The sequence below is a fragment of the Notolepis coatsorum genome (assembly GCF_963971535.1).
Source record: "Notolepis coatsorum genome assembly, chromosome: 18".
Classification (NCBI taxonomy): Eukaryota; Metazoa; Chordata; class Actinopteri; order Aulopiformes; family Paralepididae; genus Notolepis; species Notolepis coatsorum.
Window position 1 is genome coordinate 91068810 of NC_140182.1, and position 23928 is coordinate 91092737.

The 23928-nt window shown below is 41.9% G+C and overlaps 1 protein-coding gene across 1 annotated transcript in view; it reads right to left on the bottom strand.

Annotated features, from left to right (window-relative positions):
- Positions 1-23928, bottom strand: part of LOC311245000 (PDZ domain-containing RING finger protein 4-like) — a 282914-nt gene that overhangs the window by 21252 nt on the left and 237734 nt on the right. Inside the window, exons 3-4 of the mRNA XM_084334745.1 lie at positions 15579-15832; positions 9563-9665 (exon numbers count right to left, since the gene is read on the bottom strand). Coding sequence (XP_084190871.1) covers positions 9563-9665; positions 15579-15832 — 357 coding nt within the window. The remainder of the gene's footprint in view (positions 1-9562; positions 9666-15578; positions 15833-23928) is intronic.

The following is a 23928-nucleotide window of genomic DNA, read 5'->3' on the forward strand; positions in this document are numbered from 1 at the left end:
GGCCCATGTTTTGACTACTTAATTAACGTTGAACTAATGTTAAAGCTATGTTAAACATGAACCATTCTCACAAGGTGTCAACTTCACATTCTCTATGATTGTCCACCGCAATACACATTGTCAACGTCATTCTAAAAAACACATGTTGCTTATTCAATCAAATCCCGGTTCATATTGCGCACAACTGCGTTTTATAACCTTCAGCAACATTCCTCTATTTTAGTCCAAAATGATAAACATGACTTGATACTTTTTTCTTACATAGTACTGTATATTTGTATGTCTCTAAATGTCTTGATGAATTGAACATTCATTTAAGTACCTGTATTATTCAGTACATAAAAATGTAACTTCTTCAATTTGAACCTGTGTGGTATGTGTATCTGGTCATCTGTGTGTGATGGAGGAGATATGGTCAGCTATGATTGCACATCATGGTACCAAAGCACCTCAAAGGCACTAAAAACAAGATTACAAACATCACAAAACAAAGTGGTCAGACTACTGCTTGACCTTACTCCTAAAATCCACCTCTCCCCTGCCCATTTTGACAACCTAGGATGGCTTAGAGTACAGCACCTTGCAATGGGCCTGGTCTACAAGATACACTACACCACTAAGGTACCCATGTATGTCGAACTACTTCCCAAAGGTCAGTGAATACCATGACCACAACACCAGAGGGAGTTCCACAAATCATGTTCAACCCAGATTCGGCTCAAACAAGGGACTAAACACGTTTCGCAATTATGCCACGCCCTACCCACAGCCGTAAACAAATGTGAATCACTACCCACCTTCAAACCCGCTCTCAAAGAGCACCTACGGGAGGTTGCAATTCGAAACTGGCCCCCATAAATGTACAAATCAGCCCCTCCCACCCACCCCCTCCTAATGTACAGTCTCCTCCCCCTTGTATGTATGTATATTATCTGTTAGTATTTATGTTTAACAGTACTGTATATTTGCATATCTTGTATGTCACAAATGTAACAGTAGCCTACTGTATACCTGTATGTCAGAAATGTCATGATATATATTCACATATGTCATATGTCATAAATTCACATAAATGTGAATTGAAAATGGGGGACCCTGATGGAAACAAGACGAAATTCTTTCTCTGGTCTGCAGTATTGAGCCATACTGTATTGTACCCATTCTGCAATGTAATAAAGTTTTCAATGAGAGAGCGAGAGCGAGAGCGAGAGCGAGAGAGAGAGAGCGAGAGAGAGAGAGAAGAGCAGAGAGAGCAGAGCAGAGCCACCAGACAGAAACCACACTGGACTAAACCAAATTAAAAACAAAAAGAAAACTATCCGACACACATTGGAAAGAATCAACCCAAAACCAGAGCAAATTGAAATGCTATTTGGCCCTAAACAGAGAGTACACAGTGGCAGAATACCTGATCACTGTGAATGATCCAAAACTAAGGAGATCCTTGACTAGGTACAGACTCAGCGAGCACTAGGGATGGGTACCGTTCACATTTGAACAGATACGGTACCGGTACCTGTGAATCGATACCGGTACCCAACGGTACCTTTTTTTCTGTACTTTAGTCTCTAAAAATTGTATCTACCTACCTCAGTTGTAAAAAAATAAAATCCAAACATCAAATAACCACACTTTCGACCGCTTTCAGCTTGCCATTGCCCCGACTGCTTTGTTGTTGAATCAAGTCAAATCCTATGTAAGTGTATATTGTGCGTGTGAACGTTGACATGAAAAATATATAATTTTTTTTTAACAGTACCGACAACGGTATCTCACGTGAATCGATACTCGGTAGTACCGACGTGTTTCGGTAAGTACCTTTAAAAGTATCGTATTCGGTACCCATCCCTAGCGAGCACAGCCTAGCCATCGAGAAAGGCAGACCTGGCTCCCAAGAGAAGACAGACTATGCACCCACTGCACACAAGAAGAGGTGAAAACTGAACTACACTCTGCCCACTATACCAAGACATCAGAGACATATACTTCCCACAAACACCCAAAGAGACTTTGAAAACATGGAAAATAACTCAAAACCCCCATACCTACTGGGAGAAATACAACAATGTGCAAACACAGCAGCAAGATTTGTCAGTTGAATGAATGTAAGTCAATATCATCACAAGGCATGAACACAGCTTTGATCAAACCCAATAAAAGTTGTGTGTGTGTGTGTGTGTGTGTGTGTGTGTGTGTGTGTGTGTGTGTGTGTGTGTGTGTGTGTGTGTGTGTGCTCCTGCGCCCCCGCCTGTTACTTTAACTGATGAAGATGGAAGCTGAGACGCGTTTCTGTCAAACGACCCGACGCCTCTTTCAATCTGTCCCAATCCACACACACACACACACACACACACACACACACACACACACACACACACACACACACACACACACACACACACACACACACACACACACACACACACACACACACACACACACACACACACACACACACACACACACACACACACACACACACACACACACACACACACACACACACACACACACACACACACACACACACACCTTTTATTGGGTTTGATCAAAGCTAGGTTTAACCAGCTTCCTGCTTGTGTTCCATTCTACTAGAGGTGAAGACTGAATAAACTGCTGCACAGGATACATGTGGATCCCATGTTCGCATCAATGTTCATTCATTTAGTTTATTAAGGTTATTTTGTCAGGGACCATGCACGAAAAAACCATTCATCTCAATTATTGAGAAAAGGTGCATTGCACCAGATATAGCTATCGGCTCTTTTCCATCTGCATTCCATCTGTAAAATCAGTACAGAATGCAATTAAGAGGAAAACAAAATACAATAAAAACACATGGCAAGCAATCATAACCACATTCTCAATCCTAAACCTACCCCACGTCCACCTCTTTCTATACCTACAAAAGTGCATACAGCCATGTGTACACACACACACACACACACACACACACACACACACACACACACACACACACACACACACACACACACACACACACACACACACACACACACACACACACACACACACACACACACACACACACACACACACACACACACACACACACACACACACACACACACACACACACACACACACACACACACACACACACAGAAAGTATAAAAAGCCACGACAATAAAATAGATACAAGAGGCTAATTTTTGTTTGTTTTGGCGACATCTATTGGTGATAAGCGATCATTGCTGTTGCGTTTTTGGACTGTATTGACTTGTTTTCCATCTTGAAAATGCATGCTAACTACTGAGTTAGTCATCTATTAATTCCAAACCAACTGCTGTTGCTGCTGGTGATGGAAAACACATCACTCCCTTTTTTTACACTGAAATTCGAATTCGAACTCATCTACAATTCTGCAACGAATATCGAATTCGATTTTTTGTTAAAGTGACAGCCCTAATTCATACTGTACTCCACCTTACAGGTGAATTCCCACCCTCTAATGTGTCATTATTATCACTGTTATTATCATTAAGCTATCAACCCCATGCATATTCACACCATTACTTGTCTGCCATCACCATGACCTGTGATTCCCAACAAAGCCATCAATGTCCCTGTCCCAATCAAACACGGAAACCCTGGTCCACTCATTCGTCACATCCCGGATCAACTATTGTAACGCTCTCCTCACCGGCCTTCCCACCAAACTCCTCAACAGACTACAAATCATCCAAAACTCTGCTGCCAGGATCATCACCCGCACCAACTCATCCGACCACATCACCCCCGTCCTCATTCAATTACACTGGCTCCCTGTCCGGATCGATTTCAAAAACCTCCTACTCACCTTCAAAGCCCTCCACAATCTAGCCCCCATCTACATCACTGACCTCCTCCAGGAATACACCCTCTCCCGCACCCTCCGCTCATCATCTACTGGACTCCTCTCCATCCCCAGCTCATGCCTCAGCACCATGGGTGCCCGAGCTTTCAGCTGCTCGGCTCCCAGACTTTGGAACTCCCTGCCCCCACATATCCGACAGTCTGACTCACTATCAACATTCAAATTAGGGATGCACCGATATGAAAATTTGCCACCGATACCGATACCGATTTTTCAACTAACACAATCGGCCGATACCGATATTTGTGGCAATTTTTTTTTTAAATATTATTATTATTATATATTTTTTTTGATAATATATATTTTTTTGGTAATTTTTTTTATTTATTTTTATGAAACTACTGTATATTTGTGTTACAAATTGTGCTCACCGATATGAACATAGGCCTCTTTACTTACTTAAAAAAAGGAAACATCAAGAAATAGCACTATCTCTCTCCCAGTATGTTCTGCAGGGCTGCAGCTAGATATTAGTTCTACCAGTATGGTCTACCGGCTGGGCTGCAGCTGGATACTATTGTCTCAACCAGAGCTCTCAACCAATGAAATTTTGATTGACAGTCGATTCTGCCAATTACGTCACACACCGCTTGCACCCGCCTCTGCTGTTACCACCAATCGGCAAGCGCGTATACATTTTTTACTTCCGCTTTTGTCCGCCATTGATTTTGACGAGAGGTTTTCTACAACAACAACAACGGCGGCGCGGCCGACGTTTAGCTTTTAGCTCCGCAGGCACTTATCGGCCGATACCGATACCCAACCGATACATCGGTGCACCCCTAATTCAAATCTCAACTGAAAACCCATCTGTTCAAACTAGCTTATTCACTGTAACCTCTGCCACTGTCCTATACCCCCCTGCTGTTTGTTTGTTTTGTTATTTTAACTTAACTGTTTTAATACTTCCTGTTGCTTGTTTTATTGTTAACCTTGACTTTTAACTGCCTTGTGTTTTTTATTTTTATTTGTTCTATGATCTGTAAGGTGACATTGTGTGTCCTGAAAGGCGCCACCAAATAAAATGTATTATTATTATTATTATTATTATTATTATTATTATTATTATTATTATTATTATTATTATTATTATTATTATTATTATTATTATTATTATTATTATTATTATTATTATTATTATTATTATTATTATTATTATTATTATTATTATTATTATTAATGTTCCATTTCTGTTTCGATGCACTCACTCCCTGCCCATTCCACCTAGCTGAGTGTGCACCCCGTGCAGCCATGCTAAACCACCAGTAAAGCATGTATCTGGATCCCTCTGCCGCCTGCATGCCATGCATATTGCCAATAAATACCTTGCACCTCATTCATGTCTCGTGTTGTCATTGGTGCAGGATGAACTAGTTAAACCAAGGTGAGCTCTGTTTTGTATTGGGCTTACAAGGTATTGTTTTAGCCAATTTAGATACAAATTTGTTGTCATTACACAAGTACAAGTACAACGTACAACTAAAATAAGTTGGCATCTAACCAGAGTGAAAAGTATCAGTACAGTGCATTGCAGTACAGTACAGTATGACAAAGCTATAGTATGAGTACATATGCTAAGCTAATGTATACAGTATTATTATAGACAGTGGTACAGGAATGAATACGCTATGGTAATAAATAGTGCTGTCAATCGATTAAAATATTTAATCCGATTAATCGCATGATTGTCCACTCGCGATTAATCGCATTTTACATTTTTTGAATTTTTTTTGTATCTACCTTAAACGGATATTTTTCAAGTTCCAAGTTTTAATACTCTTATCAACATGAGTCAACAAATGCTTGCTTTATGCAGCCATTTAACACAAAAGGATGACCCTCATGCATTGCAAATTTGCATCAAATTCAAAACAGAGTGATGCACAAAATAATAATAATTTAAAACAATGAATAAAGTGTGCATGAAATAATAGGGGAAAGAAAACGTTAGGAACTTGTTACATTCACCCACACAAGGGCTGAGTAATCACCCCCCCCCCCTCTCTCTCGCACACACACACTCTCCCAGCTCTCTTTCTCTCTTGCCCCTTCCTCATCTCTCTCACCCCCCCCTCTCTCTCTCTCTCACACACACACACACACACACACACACACACACACACACACACACACACACACACACACACACACACACACACACACACACACACACACACACACACACACACACACACACACACACACACACACACACACACACACACACACACACACACACACACACACTTCGGAAACAAACATAGTATCAATGAGAGCATCAATAATACACATGAGTGAAGTCTAGTAAAAAAAAAAAAAAAAAAAAAAAAGTGAATCGTGAGTTAAAAAAAATAGTGGCGTTAATAGAATCGGGCGTTAACGTGTTAATACCGCGTTAACTTTGACAGCCTTAGTAATAAACTATCCTAGCCAGTGGTTTAATTTCCAATTTAGATTGAAATCCCACATTAGCATAACGTCTTTACTGTCACATTGTTTAAGAACATCAGATAAGAGCAATTTTTTTCACATTCTTCCCCTGGCTACAGAGAGCTTCTCTGTACTTCCCTAAAATCTGAGCTGCATGTGTGATGTCACTAATAGGTCGAACCTCTCATGGTCCAACACGTGGTCACTTGTCACCGTTAGCTTCAGCAGACACAGACAGCGGGGTAGGGATGGAGATGTTTTAAAAGAATAGAAGCTGCTGATTTAGAATTCCTGGTACACATCAATGGGTGCTTGTTGCCAATTTGCATATTCATAGATCCTTGCTTTCTCAGTGAGGATAGATGTTATTCAATATTGAACATTTTTGAAGGGTTTAAAATACATCTGGAGGGGATCTTTAATGGTGTGTTGCTTGTCAGTCGCAGTGTTGTTAATAATCATGGCTGTTTGCAGCGGCTCCATGAGTCAAGGGGTGCAGCTAGCTTACTCAGCTCAGCATGTGGAGACGAGCACACGCAGGTGGCCCAGCTGCTCCACAAAGATAGGACGTAACAATCAGCAGACGGAACATTTTAAAAGTCTTGAGATTTGATATATATTTGATATTTCTCAACTCAAGTGTCCATGATGGCTATTTTATTAGGCTTTCGTTTAGAAAGACAGGCAGTTTCACCTGCCAGGCTGAGACAAACAGCTGATGCCATCTTCCTTTGCTTATCTATATATATATATATATATATATATATATATATATATATATATATCCTTTCCTCCCCTCTAATTGGAACATGCAGAGACAGGAGGGTGTCCTCTACATGGAACAACATACATTTAGTCATTTAGCTGACGCTTTTATCCAAAGCGACTTACAAGTTCTGTACAACAATCATTTCAGATATTGATTGAAGTGTGTTTTTAGTTGACGGCGAAAGATTGATCAGGTTTTGGCTGCCGTCGAAGTTCGTTCTCTTTGATGACCCTCCCGGAGCTCGGATAGGAGTGGGTCTTTCCGTAGCCGCATTTCTGCAGGACGCTCTCTGATTGGCCGACGCCAGTTTCTACACTGGTTAGGCTTAGGCACTCTTTCGAAGTAGGTTAAGGTTAGAGTTTGTCTTAGAGCGTGACGGCAAGTTCTTTCGACGGTTAAGCTTAGGCACTCTTTCGAAGTTGGTTAAGGTTAGAGTTTGTCTTAGAGCATGGCGATAGAATGCAAGGTAGTTTGCAGGCTGTTCGACGCGGAAATGGGTAAAAGACACAGCTCGTCATGCGATTGGGCAAACATGTCAGTGGCCAATCAGAGAGCGTCAGTCAGTGGCCAATCAGAGAGCGTCCTGCAGAAATGCGGCTACGGAAAGTATAGACGCTCTTGAGACAAACAGAGACAGGAGTGTGTTCTCTACATGGAACAAACAGAGACAGGAGTGTGTTCTCTACATGGAACAAACAGAGACAGGAGTGTGTTTTCTACATGGAACAAACAGAGACAGGAGTGTGTTCTCTACATGGAACAAACAGAGACAGGAGTGTGTTCTCTACATGGAACAAACAGAGACAGGAGTGTGTTCTCTACATGGAACAAACAGACAGGAGTGTGTTCTCTACATGGAACAAACAGAGACAGGAGTGTGTTCTCTACATGGAACAAACAGAGACAGGAGTGTGTTCTCTACATGGAACAGACAGAGACAGGAGTGTGTTCTCTACATGGAACAAACAGAGACAGGAGTGTGTTCTCTACATGGAACAAACAGAGACCGGAGTGTGTTCTCTACATGGAACAAACAGAGACAGGAGTGTGTTCTCTACATGGAACAAACAGAGACAGGAGTGTGTTCTCTACATGGAACAAACAGAGACAGGAGTGTGTTCTCTACATGGAACAAACTGAGACAGGAGTGTGTTCTCTACATGGAACAAACAGAGACAGGAGTGTGTTCTCTACATGGAACAAACAGAGACAGGAGTGTGTTCTCTACATGGAACGAACAGAGACAGGAGTGTGTTCTCTACATGGAACAAACAGAGACAGGAGTGTGTTCTCTACATGGAACAAACAGAGACAGGAGTGTGTTCTCTACATGGAACAAACAGAGACAGGAGTGTGTTCTCTACATGGAACAAACAGCCATTGCCTGTGGTAGCAAATGTCCTGAGGATGTCCCCATGCTGTCAGCAGTGTGGGCGGCTATCTATCATCGGGTCCCCCAGGGGTCTGTATGTAGAGTCAATTAAGACTGGGCTCTACCTCTGTTTGGTAAAGAGAGACATTATTACATATGGAGAGAGCTTGGGGTGTATTGTGAGTGGATGCTATAGGTAGGCTGGGTGTGTGGGGAGGTTAGGTATGTATTCGTGCTTGTGTACATGCAAGTGTTTGTGTGTACAGTACAAGTGTGTGTGTCAGTACTGTACTCATCAGTGGGGAAAGTAGACTGAAATCCTTAATCATTACACCAACATGTAAGCATTATAATCACTTGTGTCTGTGCATGTATGTCGTTCTGTCTGTAACCATGATGACTTGCACAGTTAAAAAAAAAAAAGAAGAAGAAAATCTGATTTGGTTTAAAGCTGGTGGATAGGTGGACAATCAACCAATTACCTGCACAATTACATTTCTTTCCCCCGATTCAGTCAAAGGAAGATGGCACAGATCGAGGTCCAGATTAATGGCGCAGACTGGTGGCAATCAATAATTATTTCCGACTGAGGGACGCTAGGCCGGAACACCAGCTTGTGGGTCAACTCAGACGACAAACATTATAATGAGTCTCCCTGATCTAGTTTGGTACTGTAAACAATGTAAAACACAAGAGTCAAAACAAGACCATCCTTCTCCGGTAGCCTGCCAAGCTGCTTTCAGTGGTGTCGTAGCACCTGTCTGACTCACAGGATGTGGGTATAAAGCCTCCTACTGCTCCACCCTCTCAGGGTGAATTCTCCTCCCCTTCCGCTAGCTCCAGGATCACCACCAACAAGCCATCACTCTCAAGATGGACAACTTTGATGAATTATTACATTTATTGCAACGATTGTGATTGGTTTGACAAATACAAACAACCCAGACTGTTTTTTTCCCCCTTGTACGCAATGCCGATGCATTCTGCCAGAAGCATTCCCCCGCGCTGACACAGCACTTCGAGACAGGTCTGGCAATGAGAGACTCAGTAGCACCTGGATGTTGCCAGCTCCCTTTCACATTTGCTAGTTAACAGGAAGTAGTGGTGTTCTTACCTCGTACTCAAACTCCTCCGTTCTCTCACCGTCCGCTGGCAAGGGGGCGAGGTAGTCCGTTCCTTCATAGTACTCCTGCTCCATTGTATGGAGAGAGTGACAGCTGCCAGCAGAGAGAGAGAGAGAGAGAGAGAGAGAGAGAGAGAGAGAGAGAGAGAGAGAGAGAGAGAGAGAGAGAGGGAGAGAGAATGATGGGTATAAGAGAGAACATTCTCTCCTATTCTCTTTCACATAGTTAAGTGCTAAATACCTAGAAGTGACAGGATATCGTCTTCATTGTCTTGGCAGTAATATGAAGAATAAAGGACTCGTCAAGTGCTTTCACAGCCAGCGCAGCGTGTGTGAGAAAAGTACAGGCCCATGTTAATCACTGCACATCCACTTCATTCGCTTTCTGCTCTTGACAGGCAAACCCCCCACACTGCATATTGTAACTCTATTATGCTTCGCTCACTCGCAACACAAAACAGCATTGTACGACGTTAACAAGATGAGTGGCTTCAAAAGTCTCACAAGCTAATCCTGGGCCAACAGCAGAAACCCTGCCCGTTATCGTGTTCCACATATCGAATGACGTACGCCACTACGCCATGCTTGTTCTCAAACTCGCATTCGCCAAACAACAGTAAAAATTAAAAAGGTGATTGTGTCAAAACAATATTCCAGAGACGACAAAAAGCTAGACCAGTAAATGTCAAAATGCTTTATACTCTCTTTGCTGCGATATTACACATCGTAACTTCTTTGCAGCGATGCACATGGAATACAATTACTAAAGCTTTACAAGCTGGGGTAAAATGAGAGCGGCAAACATTTGTTGTATCTATTAAAATCGGCAGTATACTGGCTCGCGCACCTGATCTTAGATGAAGACAAGAGATTGTGTGTTTTATGGGACACATTGATTACATTTGGACTTGGCCCGGGGCTGTAACTATCCCACGAGCGTGCGGCACAGTGTGTTGCCTACTTCTTTCTTTTTTATTAGCCCATTGGCTTTAATCACCTTGTAAACCTTCCATGAAACCAAATGGACACGCCAAGCAGCTCCACTTATTACACCCACACCCTGTGAGGAAGTCTGTATGGAGTTATGGTGCCAAGGGATATATATATAATATATATATATGGACAAAAGGTTAGGTCAGGTCATCTGTTGTATTAAACGCAGATCTATAACGGTGCCATTAAAGGTTGCATGGTTACACCTAATCATCACTGGTTAGATCAGTCGACTTTGAACATGTTTTATTGGGGGGGGGGTATTGATGATGTAATAAGGGGGCAGAACAATAAGACTTAATTCTGACCCTGAATAACTAAACCCAATTTATATTACAGTACATTCAAATGTATTGTCATTATACAGCACACATACAGTACAATGAAAATAAGTTTGGCATCCAACCAGAGTGCAAATGTAGCAGTAAAGTGAAAGTGTGATAGTAATATACAAGGTACAGGTGATTAAACTGGGTATACAATATATAAATTAGTACTACTGAGTGTAGCGCTAATCAGATGTATGTACAGAGTTGCAGTATAATATGTATAATGGTAAAGGTGTAAAAACAGTATGGTAATAATAGTCATACTGGTCAGCAGCGTAATAGTTAGAGTAGGATATGTACAGATATAGATCTAGTGTCTACAGATATGTAAAGGGTCTATGTGCAGGTAAATACATACAGGTGTGGATAGATATATATGCGGTGAGAATTAAAAAAAAATATATACATCTATGGTATATACAGCATTATTGTACATGCTATGATACAGATCTATTGGTTATATGCAGGTGTCTAAGTAAGTATATAAGACTGAATTCTGATCCCTGAACAACTAAACCCAATTTCCAAAGCACTCTGACTGACACGGATCAATCATCCACGAGATATTAAACTTAATCATCTACTTAATATACTCAGTTTAGTTTACTAAAGATAGTCTCAATTAACTTCCCAGTTCCATGCTCCTGCACGGCTCGTGTTTCAGCGTCTCCTTCCCAGGGGGAGAAACCCAGATATTCCTTTATGCTAAACTTTGTCTTGTTCACAGTTTGCTTCCCCTTTGGGATGAATAAGATGTGAACCAAAAAAATACAGAAAAAGGGAAAAAATAATGAGCTCAGTTTCTTTTGTTGTTTTCCAGGAAACCCCTAGTTGATACTGAAACTCTGTAAATGGCGACGGCTTACCTCAAAGATCTCTCTTTAGACGCTTGTGAGGCTTGCTTTTCAGATATACAATAAAGCAAATCTGTCTTTGAGGTGCAGTAAAACCTGGTCTTTGAGGTGCAGTAAAACCTGGTCTTTGAGGTGCAGTATAAACTGTATTTGAGGTGCAGTATAAACTGTATTTGAGGTGCAGTATAAACTGTATTTGAGGTGCAGTACAAACTGTATTTGAGGTGCAGTACAAACTGTATTTGAGGTAAATGGCTGCTTTTTTATATAGCGCTTTTATCCAAATCGCTTTACAATTTGTTACTCACATTTTTACCTATTAATTCACACACCGATGGCGGAGGCAACCATGCAAGGTGCCAACCTGCTCATCGGGAGCAATTAGGGGTTAAGTGTCTTGCTCAAGGACACATCGACACGCTGCCCGGGAGGAGCGGGAATCGAACCAGGAACCTCTGGATTGCCAGACGACTGCTCTACCTCCTGAGCCACTGTCGCCCCACAGTACAAACTGTATTTGAGGTGCAGTACAAACAAACTGTATTTGAGGTACAGTACAAACTGTATTTGATGTACAGTATAAACTGTAGTTGAGGTGCAGTACAAACTGTATTTGATGTACAGTACAAACTGTATTTGATGTACAGTATAAACTGTAGTTGAGGTGCAGTACAAACTGTATTTGAGGTACAGTACAAACTGTATTTGATGTACAGTATAAACTGTAGTTGAGGTGCAGTACAAACTGTATTTGATGTACAGTACAAACTGTATTTGATGTACAGTACAAACTGTATTTGATGTACAGTACAAACTGTCCAACGGGAAGCTGCCTGGGTTTTATTGATGTATCACAGCTAAATACAATCTTCTACTGGGTAACATTTGTTCATTTAGTTCTTTTAAATTCAGCCTTGTTTTAAATTTAGAAAAATAACCAACCAAAGCACATTTGTTTTTATTCAACGAGGGGAATAGTGGGGAGGTAAAGTCTTATTTACCATCACTTATCATTTACATTAACTGGACATTCATAACACATTCATTATTCATCTATAATGTATTGTGAAATAACAGTGTCATAACACATTCATGACACGTAATTGCTGAGGAAGGTGGGTTTACTGGGACATTACGTTCCTATGTGACATTACGTTCCTATGTGACATTAGGTTCCTATGTGACATTACATTCCTATGTGACATTACGTTCCTATGTGACATTACGTTCCTATGTGACATTACGTTCCTATGTGACATTACGTTCCTATGTGACATTACGTTCCTATGTGACATTACGTTCCTATGTGACATTACGTTCCTATGTGTTGCAGTGGAAATTAGGAACGTAATGTCACAGTAAACCCACCATCATCCTATGTGTTAGGATGGGAATTAGGATGATGGTGGGTTTACTGTGACATTACCTTCCTATGTCTTGCAGTAGGAATTAGGATGATGGTGCGATTACTGGGAGTTTACCTTCCTGTGTGTTCCAGTGGAAATTAAGATGATAGGTGGGTGTGTGGTATTGTTAATTAGGATGATTGATGGTTTTATTGTTAATTAGGATGATTGGTGGGTTTATTGTTAATTAGGATGATTGGTGGGTTTATTGTTAATTAGGATGATTGGTGGGTTTATTGCATCTCTGGCTTGCTTCCATCCTATGAACCCTCTAGACCTCTTAGGTCATCAGGGACTGGTCTGCTAACTGTTCCAGTCAAAACAAAACATGGTAAAGTAGCATTCAGTTATTATGCTTCACATGGTTCCCGAAGATCTTAGATCTGATCCAGGCCAGATCTGACTTTAAAGTGCTGCTCCTCACTTACAAAATTCTAAATGGGTTTGCACTGTTCTATCTATTCAATCTCATTATACGATACTCACCCGCTCGTGCCCTTCATTCACAAAATGCGGGGCTTCTATCGATTCCTAGGGTAAAAAAGAAATCCGCTGGCCACAGAGCCTTTGCCAAATTACCCGCCGTCGTCAGGGGCACCTGCTCTTTTTCTCTCTCTCTCTCTCTTTCAGCCTACCCTGATCTCACCTGGTCGGGGATAGACCCTTAGTTTAATCTGGTTAGTTCAGTTAGGATGTCTGTTTATTTGGTCCCATGTCTGCAATAAGCAGATTTTCTAACCCCTGTCCCTGTCTCTCTGAGTGGATGTATCGAGTGATAGTGTGTTAACATACAGATTGCAGCGACTGCTCTACCTATGTTGTTGGGGGATTGCCTTTGAACAGCCCATCTGAGGTTTCTCTCCTCCACACCACCTGTGGTGCTTTCTTTCCTAGTTTTTTTTGTAGTTTTTATTTTTTTTATATATATTATGTTTTTGGTAGATTTGTATTGGTTTTATTGGACAAGTCCGGCAGAGAGGAAGGATGGGAGGAGATATGGGGGAGGGTCGCCGGGTCCGGGAGTCGAACCCGGGACGGCCGCGTTGCACTGCAGTGCGTTACGTGGTGTGCCACCCTGGCGCCCCTATTGCTAGGTTTTTAGTGAGTGGTTCCTTATCTTCATTGGGGAAAGTCTGGGAGTGTCGCACATTTGGATTGTATGGTGTTTTTGATCAATTGTGATGTTTCTTCTTGACTTGTACAAGAAGACTTGTACAGCCCATGGGGGCTATTCCATGTGACCTCGGGCTATACAAATACATTTGATTTGATCTGCCCCAACTCATTTAAAAAACAGGCAACAAACCTGCTCATCATTGCCTTTAATTGAAATGTAATTACTGTGAGTGCAGCCCACTGATAATTGCAAGCTTTTTATGCTTTTTCTTCAAATGCCTTTTATGCATATTTTTTTGAATGCTATTTCTCCTTGTATTTCATTCATATGAATAAACCTGCCTTGCCCGCGTATACCCTAGACCAGTGGTTCTCAACGGGTCTAGCCTCGGGACCCAACATTTTCCTTAGTCATTAAGTCGCGACCCAAATCTTTGAACCACTATGATTTATAAAAAATAAAAATAAATGGCAGTAATACACAATCTTTCATGCACTGTTAAACACATGAAATAAACACAAAAAAGTGCAACAAAAGTGCAACTAGGGCTAAAAACCCAATGAAATAAAATAATAATAAATAATATATGCTTCTTAGCAGATTTCTTAGCTTAACATAACAGACCTAAGTTTGGGGGAACTAATGGGATAACTGGGGTTGCAACAAAAGTGCAACTAGGGCTAAAACCCAATGAAATAAAATAATAATAATAATAATAAATAATTATGCTTCCTAGCAGACTTCTTAGCTTAATATAACAGACCTACAGTAAGTTTGGGGGAACTAATAGGATAACTGGGGTTGCAACAAAAGTGCAACTAGGGCTAAAAACACAATGAAATAAAAGAATAATAATAATAATAAATAATAATATATCCTTCTTAGCAGACTTCTTAGCTTAACATCCCATGGGAACTAATGGGATAACTGGGGATGTTGTTTGCTCCTGACAAGAGTCTCAAAGTCTGGAGTGATGGTAGACAAAGCAACTCTGAGGTCATGCTCAATGTCCAATCTGTTCCTCTGCTTTGTCTTCAGCTGGACCAGAGCTGAGAAGCCACGTTCACAAAGATAGGTAGTGCAAAAGAAATAAGTACAAAAAAATATAATAATAAAGTTTTTTTTTTTTTTTATATATACACACATCCGCGACCCACTCAAAATGGCCCCGTGACCCACCAGTTGAGAAACACTGCCCTAGACTACACTACCAATTTATGGACTGTTTATCTCACAAGCATTCTACATTCATAGACGAGCAATGGATGTGTTAGGAGAGTGAAAGGCCTCTAGGGAACAGCAGCCTACCTATCAGAGAGCAGGAAGGGACAGACGTCGGGCACGGGCGGGGTGGTGGGCCGCAGCTTGGCCAGTGCCATGATGTGCTCGAAGGTGATGTCGGTCTGGGTGCACACGTCCACCACATGGATTTCCTGAGGGGGGCCGTGAGCGCGACCGCCGGGCGTCCGCCTGATGACCTGCACCACGACGGGGTCCTTGGCACCACGGAAGTTCTCCACAGTTTCCTCATGACTGGACTTGGACAACTCCTTCCCATTCACCTGAGGAGGACATGGGAGAGAAAACTGTCACACTGATATCTATTGACAACAACAACGCCTTGTAGCGCACGCACATACAGGTCATCGGATGTCCCTAGAGACTTCTGTGAGAACAAATTGCACATGCATCTCAAAACTTCATCATTGTTGGCAAACCGTAAGAAAAAATTAAGAAAATCTCTATAAAGTTTGGGAGCATCATGTTCATCCTATGTGGTGGCTGTACTCCATTAGAATATATACATTCTACATGCAATTGAGCATCGGCCTGATCCACATGATGCGAGAGGCCCCTGAGATGGTGGTGGACACATGCTTCAGATGGCTATTGTCTATTAATTCATTATTAATGGAACTCCAATCCTCGGAAATAAATTACTGCGTGAGACAGCAATATCGATATGGATTAAAAGATTACTAGGCTGATATAGAACTCAAGAATCAGACGGCAACATGCAGAGTGCTTTTACGGCCTCCGCACGCACTAGTCTCTGGTCACACAGTCCTGTATGATGTCCAACACTTCCTGATGGTACAACACTTCCACAGTACTGGACGTTTCCATAGTGAAATGAGGGGTATGTTTTCTTCCTACACCTTTATTCTGTCATGACAGATACAGTAGAACTTGACACCACTGGATCCCACCATGTAGCGTAGAAGTTGAGGCGTGACACCAGTAGTTTGTCCTTAATAAATATACCTGATCATCGGAATAAGAGAATAGTACTATCCAAGACTTTGTGGGAACATTGGATGAAAGCCACTGGTTCTACATCAAGGCCCCGCTGGTTCTTATCCTCCTCCTAAGTGCATCTTCAGACTCAACACCACAGAATCCACTATATTTTCTGGCAAATCATTGCACTGGAAATTAAACCATTTGCACTGCAGCTGTGGCATATATGAAGAAAATCATTGCTTCATTTAGCCCAAGTAATTGCTCTGGAAAAAAACCATGGCTGTGAAATACCTCAGAGAAATGTGCTTTGGTATAAATACTGAAACGAGAGATCATATTTCAGATAGCCACAGTGAAAGGGAAATGGTAAATGCAGACAATTACCCTAGCAGCTGTATTCAAATGTGGAGATTTTGGAGTGCTGCTTTTCGCTGCTTTTGGAGTGCTGCTTTAATTGCTTTCATGGCACACTTCTCTAAATGACTTAAAATGATAACATGAAAGGTAAAGAAAAAGAGGGGAGAAAAAGAAAAATCTGAATTCAGCAGTGACAGCCAGGCAGGAAAACTCAAAGCGGCAGTTGTTTCAAGACTCAAACTGCCATATCTTCTTCAAAACACAAAATTAGTTGGGAGAGATGAAAACATGTAGCCTACTTTGTGGAGTTGCACAAAGTGACCTAATTTCATATGCAGCCAACATTTAAAGTACTGTACCTCTGGTGGCGTGTTTGTGATGGTTAGCTACTCAAACTGCGACTCGTAAAGACGTCTAGACCAGTGGTTCCCAAAGTCGGGGTCGCGACCCAAAGGTGGGCCGCGAGCAGCCACGGGTGGGCCGCGAGATGAGTTAATTTTTTTTTAAATAAAAAAATAAAAAGAAAATATTTTTTATATTTTTTATTTTTTATTTTTTTATTCTTTTTTTTTTGTCAGGCCACTGAACTTAGAAGCAGGCCAGGACAGTGTTTCTAGTTGTATTCTAAAATTCTATTCTATTGTATTCTAAAATGTGACTATATGGTTTTATATTAACTTAATAAATAAACAAAAACGAAAAATCTACTTATTTCAACGAACATTTCAAACTAAATAACAGATTATGCACATAAAACGCTGAAAACAACCGAAGCAACAATAGTATTTTAATGAGGCTATTATTATTATCATTATTATTTTGCAACAAGTTAGCCCTCTCATAAATAGCACATATAAATGAATAACTAACTTGAACTAACTTAATAGGATTGAAGTGATATTTGGCTTAAAAAATCGGTCACCTGACAAAAAAAATAAAAAAAAAAGCCAGACGATGTGCATTGGGCCGCGGCTCTCCGACGCCTTATTTTCTGGGCCCTGGCCTGAAAAGTTTGGGAACCCCTGGTCTAGACCACCAGCCAGGGAATTCATACTGAGACGGGTGATGTTTTTTCAAGCCAGATGATGCACCGGTGATTCAATTGTGGTGCATGTTGTGCACTTATTGAATTTGTAACAGTAGATGTTGAAAGATGATAGAACATGTTTGTGGTATATGGAAGGGATGATGCCCGACGAGACATTAACATATTTTAATGGCAGAGGTGGAGGTGTGAACCGTCCGATGCAAAGTGGACGCAGAGTCCATTAAAATATGTTAATGTTCAGCTCGAAGGGCATTATCCCGCTTATACGATGGCCGGCAGCCGAAGATAAAAAAAATTTAAATAAGGAGCATTTATTCATGTTTCCATGCATTTTGCATTCAATATTAACACTTGTGACACCTAGGAATCTGAATAATACCTGGAACTAGTTTGTAGTTTGTGGTCATCAGCTAGAACGTTAATGTTATGCTAGCAGGCATTACTAGCAGTTTATAATTGTGTGTGGATAGGAACAGGTGTCCACTGGTAGGCTACAGGCCAGGTTATAAGTTTTAACATTGTAGCTCATCAGGACCATTTGGCTTGTAACATTTATTTTACATTTATACAACAATTTATCTGAACAATTTAGACTAACAATCTTCACACAGTGAGCTGACCAGCCACCATCCTTTTTACATTGTAGTCATGGGCTACAGTAATACAGTAAAATTTGTTCTTGTTTTAAATTATTAGAAACCACAGGTAATGATTCGTGTTTTTTTTATTCATTGCAAAGATTAATCAATTTCTGTGCCAGATTGCTTGGCGACAATTGCAACCATATAAATATGCCTAACAATAAAATGAATGGTCACCCCAGCCCACAGCAGCATGACAACGAGGCAATGTGCTAGGTATTAAAATGTAAACAAAAAATTTCGGTTTATGGTGAAATTTGATAAAATACACTGTTAAGTCCAGCATCTTAGTGGCCTTTGAAGGAGGATGTTTGACATCTGGGGACTGGCTATGATGGGCACTGCTTGTCAGGGCACAGCAGGACATGGCTCCATTATCTTCTCGTCCTCACATACGGTTCCGAGAGTTGACCCCATCCTCATCTCGCTGCAGAAGGAATGATGGCATGGTGAGCTCCCGGTTGCCTATATTCGAATACCAACCGTTTTGTGCGTTTTGCGAATCTGATTGGCCACTGACGTTTCTGGTCATGTGACATGTGCACCAATCGTGTGACGGCAAGTTATTTCGACGGTTAAGCTTAGGCACTCTTTCGAAGTTGGTTAAGGTTAGAGTTTGTCTTAGACTTAGAGCATATGGCGATAGAACGCCAGCCCTGATTCCAAACTCTAACCATAACCAACTTCGAAAGAGTCGCCTAAGCTTAACCAGTGATAAACTAGGCGTTAGGTAGTTTGCAGGCTGTTCGACGCGGAAATGGGCAAAGACACAGCTCGTCACGCGATTGGGCGCACATGTCACATGACCAGAAACGTCAGTGGCCAATCAGATTAGCAAAACGCACAAAACGGTTGGTATTCGAATAGACGCCTCCCGGTTGCCTTCCTGTGCCACGCCGAGCAAAACAAAGTTGCATGTTGTCAAACCGCACTTTCTTTGCCAGGCCGCGGGGTGCATCGGGCGACAGTGCTGTGGAGTGTCTAATTTGTTTGAGGGCTGACTCGAGAGATACAGGGACGTGGACGCTGATATCTTTACCAATTCTCCTGTGCCATTTAAGTATAGCCTTAAACACTTCATTGCAGGACTGATTATATTGAAGGCTGTTACATGATTGACAATACTGGCCCTCAGACTCCTTAACACTTTGTATGCCACTCACGGCTTTTCTTGGGTTTACCCCCCCGACCGTTGAATGCCACGTCACGAGTATTCTGTTTTTATTTTTTTTATTTTTTATTAGCGTTCTGAAATCATATTGCATCAAGCGAGCCTACCGTTGGAGATCCAGGCACCGCCGGCGCTCAGATGTGAAAAAAGCGCCCCCTATCGTCTCCCAGATGGTAAATCACCCTTTTGGATTGGACTCAATGAAAGTGAATGGGAGAACGGATTTCTGACTCCACATTTTACTTCTCACTGATGTAACCGGGGTCTACCAGAGTTCATTCTGGAGCCTTGGTGCCGCGGCGAATATGTGTTCTACTGTACACATGGTGGATCAATACAATTATCGATTTTTTCGAATGGCGATCGGAAATTGGAATAAACCATTTGGATACCATCTGACCTCAGGTAAGGAATCTATGTTATCAGTCTTAGGATAATCAGACTCGTTTTCACGGATATATAAGCGTTTCCCCTATATGTGATATAGCTGTTTTGACTGTAAAAGCCATCAGGAAATAAGAGCAGCGATTATCAGCGCGCGGCACGAGCGTGCGTGCGCACACATATACTATCGATCATCTAGCGTTTATTTGAAAACTATTCATAAATAGGCCGACAAATGACAACGTTCTGGAATATTCCAGTAAAAGACGATTATCATAGAATGGGTTGTTTTTTCCGCGAAAACGAGTGATTTTCAAAATGCTATCAAACGGAAATGAAGCGATAAAAAAAACAATCTGCCTTGACAATGTTGACTGGAAAATGAGTCTCTGATAAGCGACGGGCAGATTAGACACATAATTAATTTAAAACATAGATTAGGTGATATTAAGTTAACATTGGGAGTAGATGGTGGCATTCAAGGGGGTAAAAAGGAAAACATGGCTGGCAATCAAAGTGTTAAGATGGCAATGCCATGGCTGAACTGTCAACACTGAGGTGTCTCTGTGTGTGTGTATGTGTGTGTGTGGATATGGTGCGTCTGTCTATGTCTGGGTCTCTTAATATGTCATGATGTGGTCTGTCCTTGTGTCCATGACTGTATTGTGACCTGTATCCCTACTATGTCTATGTGCTTTTGTTGTGTTTTTATTCTAATGTTATTTATCTTGATTTTATTCTGTTTTTATTGCTAACCCCTTTTTTACACAGGATTTTAGCCTGTACCTTCTGGCAGGGGGACTGCCAATGGAAATTCGCCTTTTGGCTAAAATTGGGTGCATTTACATCTGTAAAATGTTTTATTAATGTACACTGTCCCCCTTGAACAAATAAAATAAACCTAACCTAACCTAACCTAACCTAACCTAACCTAACCTAACCTAACCTGATGGCTTAAGATGGCCTTGGTGGACTGGACAGCGGCATAAAGCGCCCGCAGGATCTCATTCATGGCATCCATTCGCAGTGTAGTTTTTCATCTGTGTCCATTCCTTTTCATGCAAGAAAATCTTTCAGTGTGTTAAGTGTCCATTTTGTTGTCTTTTTTGTGTTGTGTCACTGTACAGTTGAGGCTCAACAGTGATGGTCTCTCATAAATATGTCATCATGTGAGCAATACTTCTTTATAAGTACCCATCTCTCACCACATCTGAGGTGCATGTGGCCCAACTGCCAGAAGTTATCTTTTACTAGGAATGCATCAATACTGGTATTGAATATGAGGATGATACCGGGTTAAAACAGGGAATTGGTTTTGGAGAATTTGCCTAATTGCCTAAAATCTGACACTAACCCCTGACACACTCTAGAAGCTAAAGCAGTGCAGGATGGCCGCTGACTGAGTGGTACCTGCTTTACTTTGGTGCCTGTTCACAGCGGCCAAAGCAGCACCTGGTGCTGGTGGTTCTAACGTAGCGCCAACATTACACAACATTCTGCCTCAGCTTCCTCCAGTGTGTTTTAGGGACAAGATGTAACAGAAATAAAAGCTAAGTGACTTCCTTTTCTGTATTCTTTGGTACATCAATGGAGAAAATTGTATTTGACCGATGACCCCAACCTGATGGTCTCTACGTCTATAATATTCAGTGAAGGTATTGGTTCAGGTCAGTATTCGGTACACTTAAAAGGACTTAAACTCAGTATCAACTGTGGAAGAACAAAGAAAGGCATCTTGGATCCCCGTCTTCAACCTAAGGTCGTCTGGCTTGGCCGGTAAAATATAACTGGGACAAACACTTATCTTCAGCCATAACATAAACAATGGAGAATTCCCATAGCCGGTGTTGTGTTCCTGGTGTGACCTTTGTCTGAAATCGTGTTGCATTAATCACCTGAGAGGGAGATAAACTGGGTCAACAACACCCCAGTGGAATAACAATGATAACATGGGGAAAATACGAGACTCACCCCCTCCCCTACTGTTCCTTCTCCCCCTCTCCTCCTTCAGACCTGCTTCCTCTCTAGTTCACTCTCTTTGTGGCCAGTCAGCAGTTGCTAAATACTGCAGCACCTATACATTATCCTGTGCCATTATGCTAAAAACGTGGATCACTGTAATAATTAGTTCATGTAGCTGATTTCAATGGTCAAGGCTCGATTCTCCTCCCTTCTCTCTCCGCCTCTATCTCTCTTCTCTCTGAGTAGCCTAATCCTGGTCCAGAGACATGCAGCCTGCTGGAAACAAAGGAGATGGAGCAGACAAATGAGGCTGCCTATGGCGTATGACAGTCCCGGAGAAAAATGATAAAACATTTTCCCAGCTCTCCCTCTGTCCTGCCCGTGCTCCTCCTCCTCCTCCTCCTTCCAGCCCTGCCGCTCGCTAGCCACACTCCACTGCCATAATCAAACAGGGGGAAACACGGCAGGAGAAAGGGGGACAGTTTTCTTTCTTTCTTCCGTCAGGTTTTCACGAGGGCCAGATGGAACAATTAATCCCCAATCAACATAGGAATATTAAGTAGCCCGACTCCTGCACGTGGGACTGTGGGGCTTTGCTGCCCTAGTGGTGTGCCACTGGCTGAGATGCAGATCCAGCTAAATCCACTGTCGCGCTTAGTTAGCATGGAGCTGTGCTCTCAATACCAGACCGACAGATGGGATGGGCTTGTGTAAAGCCTGGCTTGGGCTTTCTAGACACCAGAGCATACAGATGAGGCACAGTCGGAGTTCTCTCTTCACAGTCCAGGAAGTGATTTGCGATGGCTTCAGAGCATCATCAGTCATCTGACCGACTCCTGCTCAAAATGACTCCAAACATTTGAGAATGCGGTCAGTATTTAACTTCCATGAGGAGAATGCGGTCAGTATTTAACTTCCATGAGGAGAACGCTGTCAGTATTTAACTTCCACAAGGAGAATGCGGTCAGTATTTTAACTTCCATGAGGAGAACGCTGTCAGTATTTAACTTCCACAAGGAGAATGCGGTCAGTATTTTAACTTCCACGAGGAGAATGCTGTCAGTATTTAACTTCCATGAGGAGAATGCGGCCAGTATATTAACATGAGGAGAGCTCCCACTACCTTCCAACCCGTCAACAGCGGCTAACCTGATTGAACGTTTGAGTGCCAAACCATATTCATTCATGATATGCTGGTAAACAAAAGCTGTTCGCAACAAATTATTTAGCAGCCACACTGCTGCTGATCCAAGTCCAACGCAGCCCTGCGAGCGTCCCCATGCCCAAGGAATGCAAACAGTCGACGAGCATCATCTTATTGGGGGCTGGAACAAGACAATGCTTATTATTCATGAGGGTCTTATTTCGTCTGCCGAGCTTTGTTTGTTCCAAGGGATGCCCACGTAAAGTACAGTGTAGTGGGAGGGAGAGGGACACTGGGACAGAGGGACACTTGGGTTGGGTGTTTGCACATGGATACGCAGCGGCAGCCGGAAAATGTGTGTTTTTCACTCAAAGCCTCCCGAGACGACCACCGGCTTTCACACAACAAATGCAATACACCGGCTTAGTGGAGTGAGGAGTGTTTTTCTCCATTTCCCTGTGACAAGAGTCGACCATTGACAGAAACATTCTAGAAATTGTGTACATTATGGCGCACCTCGGAGCAGAAAATTACTACTTTAGTAACTTTCACACATTTCAAAGAGTTAGGAAAAACAGCGAGATAGTGACAAACAACACGACTTGGAAACTTCTTTCACGCCTTGAGAAAACGTCACTCTTTTCGCACACGTGCACCTGTAGTCACTAACTCTCGTCTCCAAAGCCATATCTGATCTTTGTCCTATC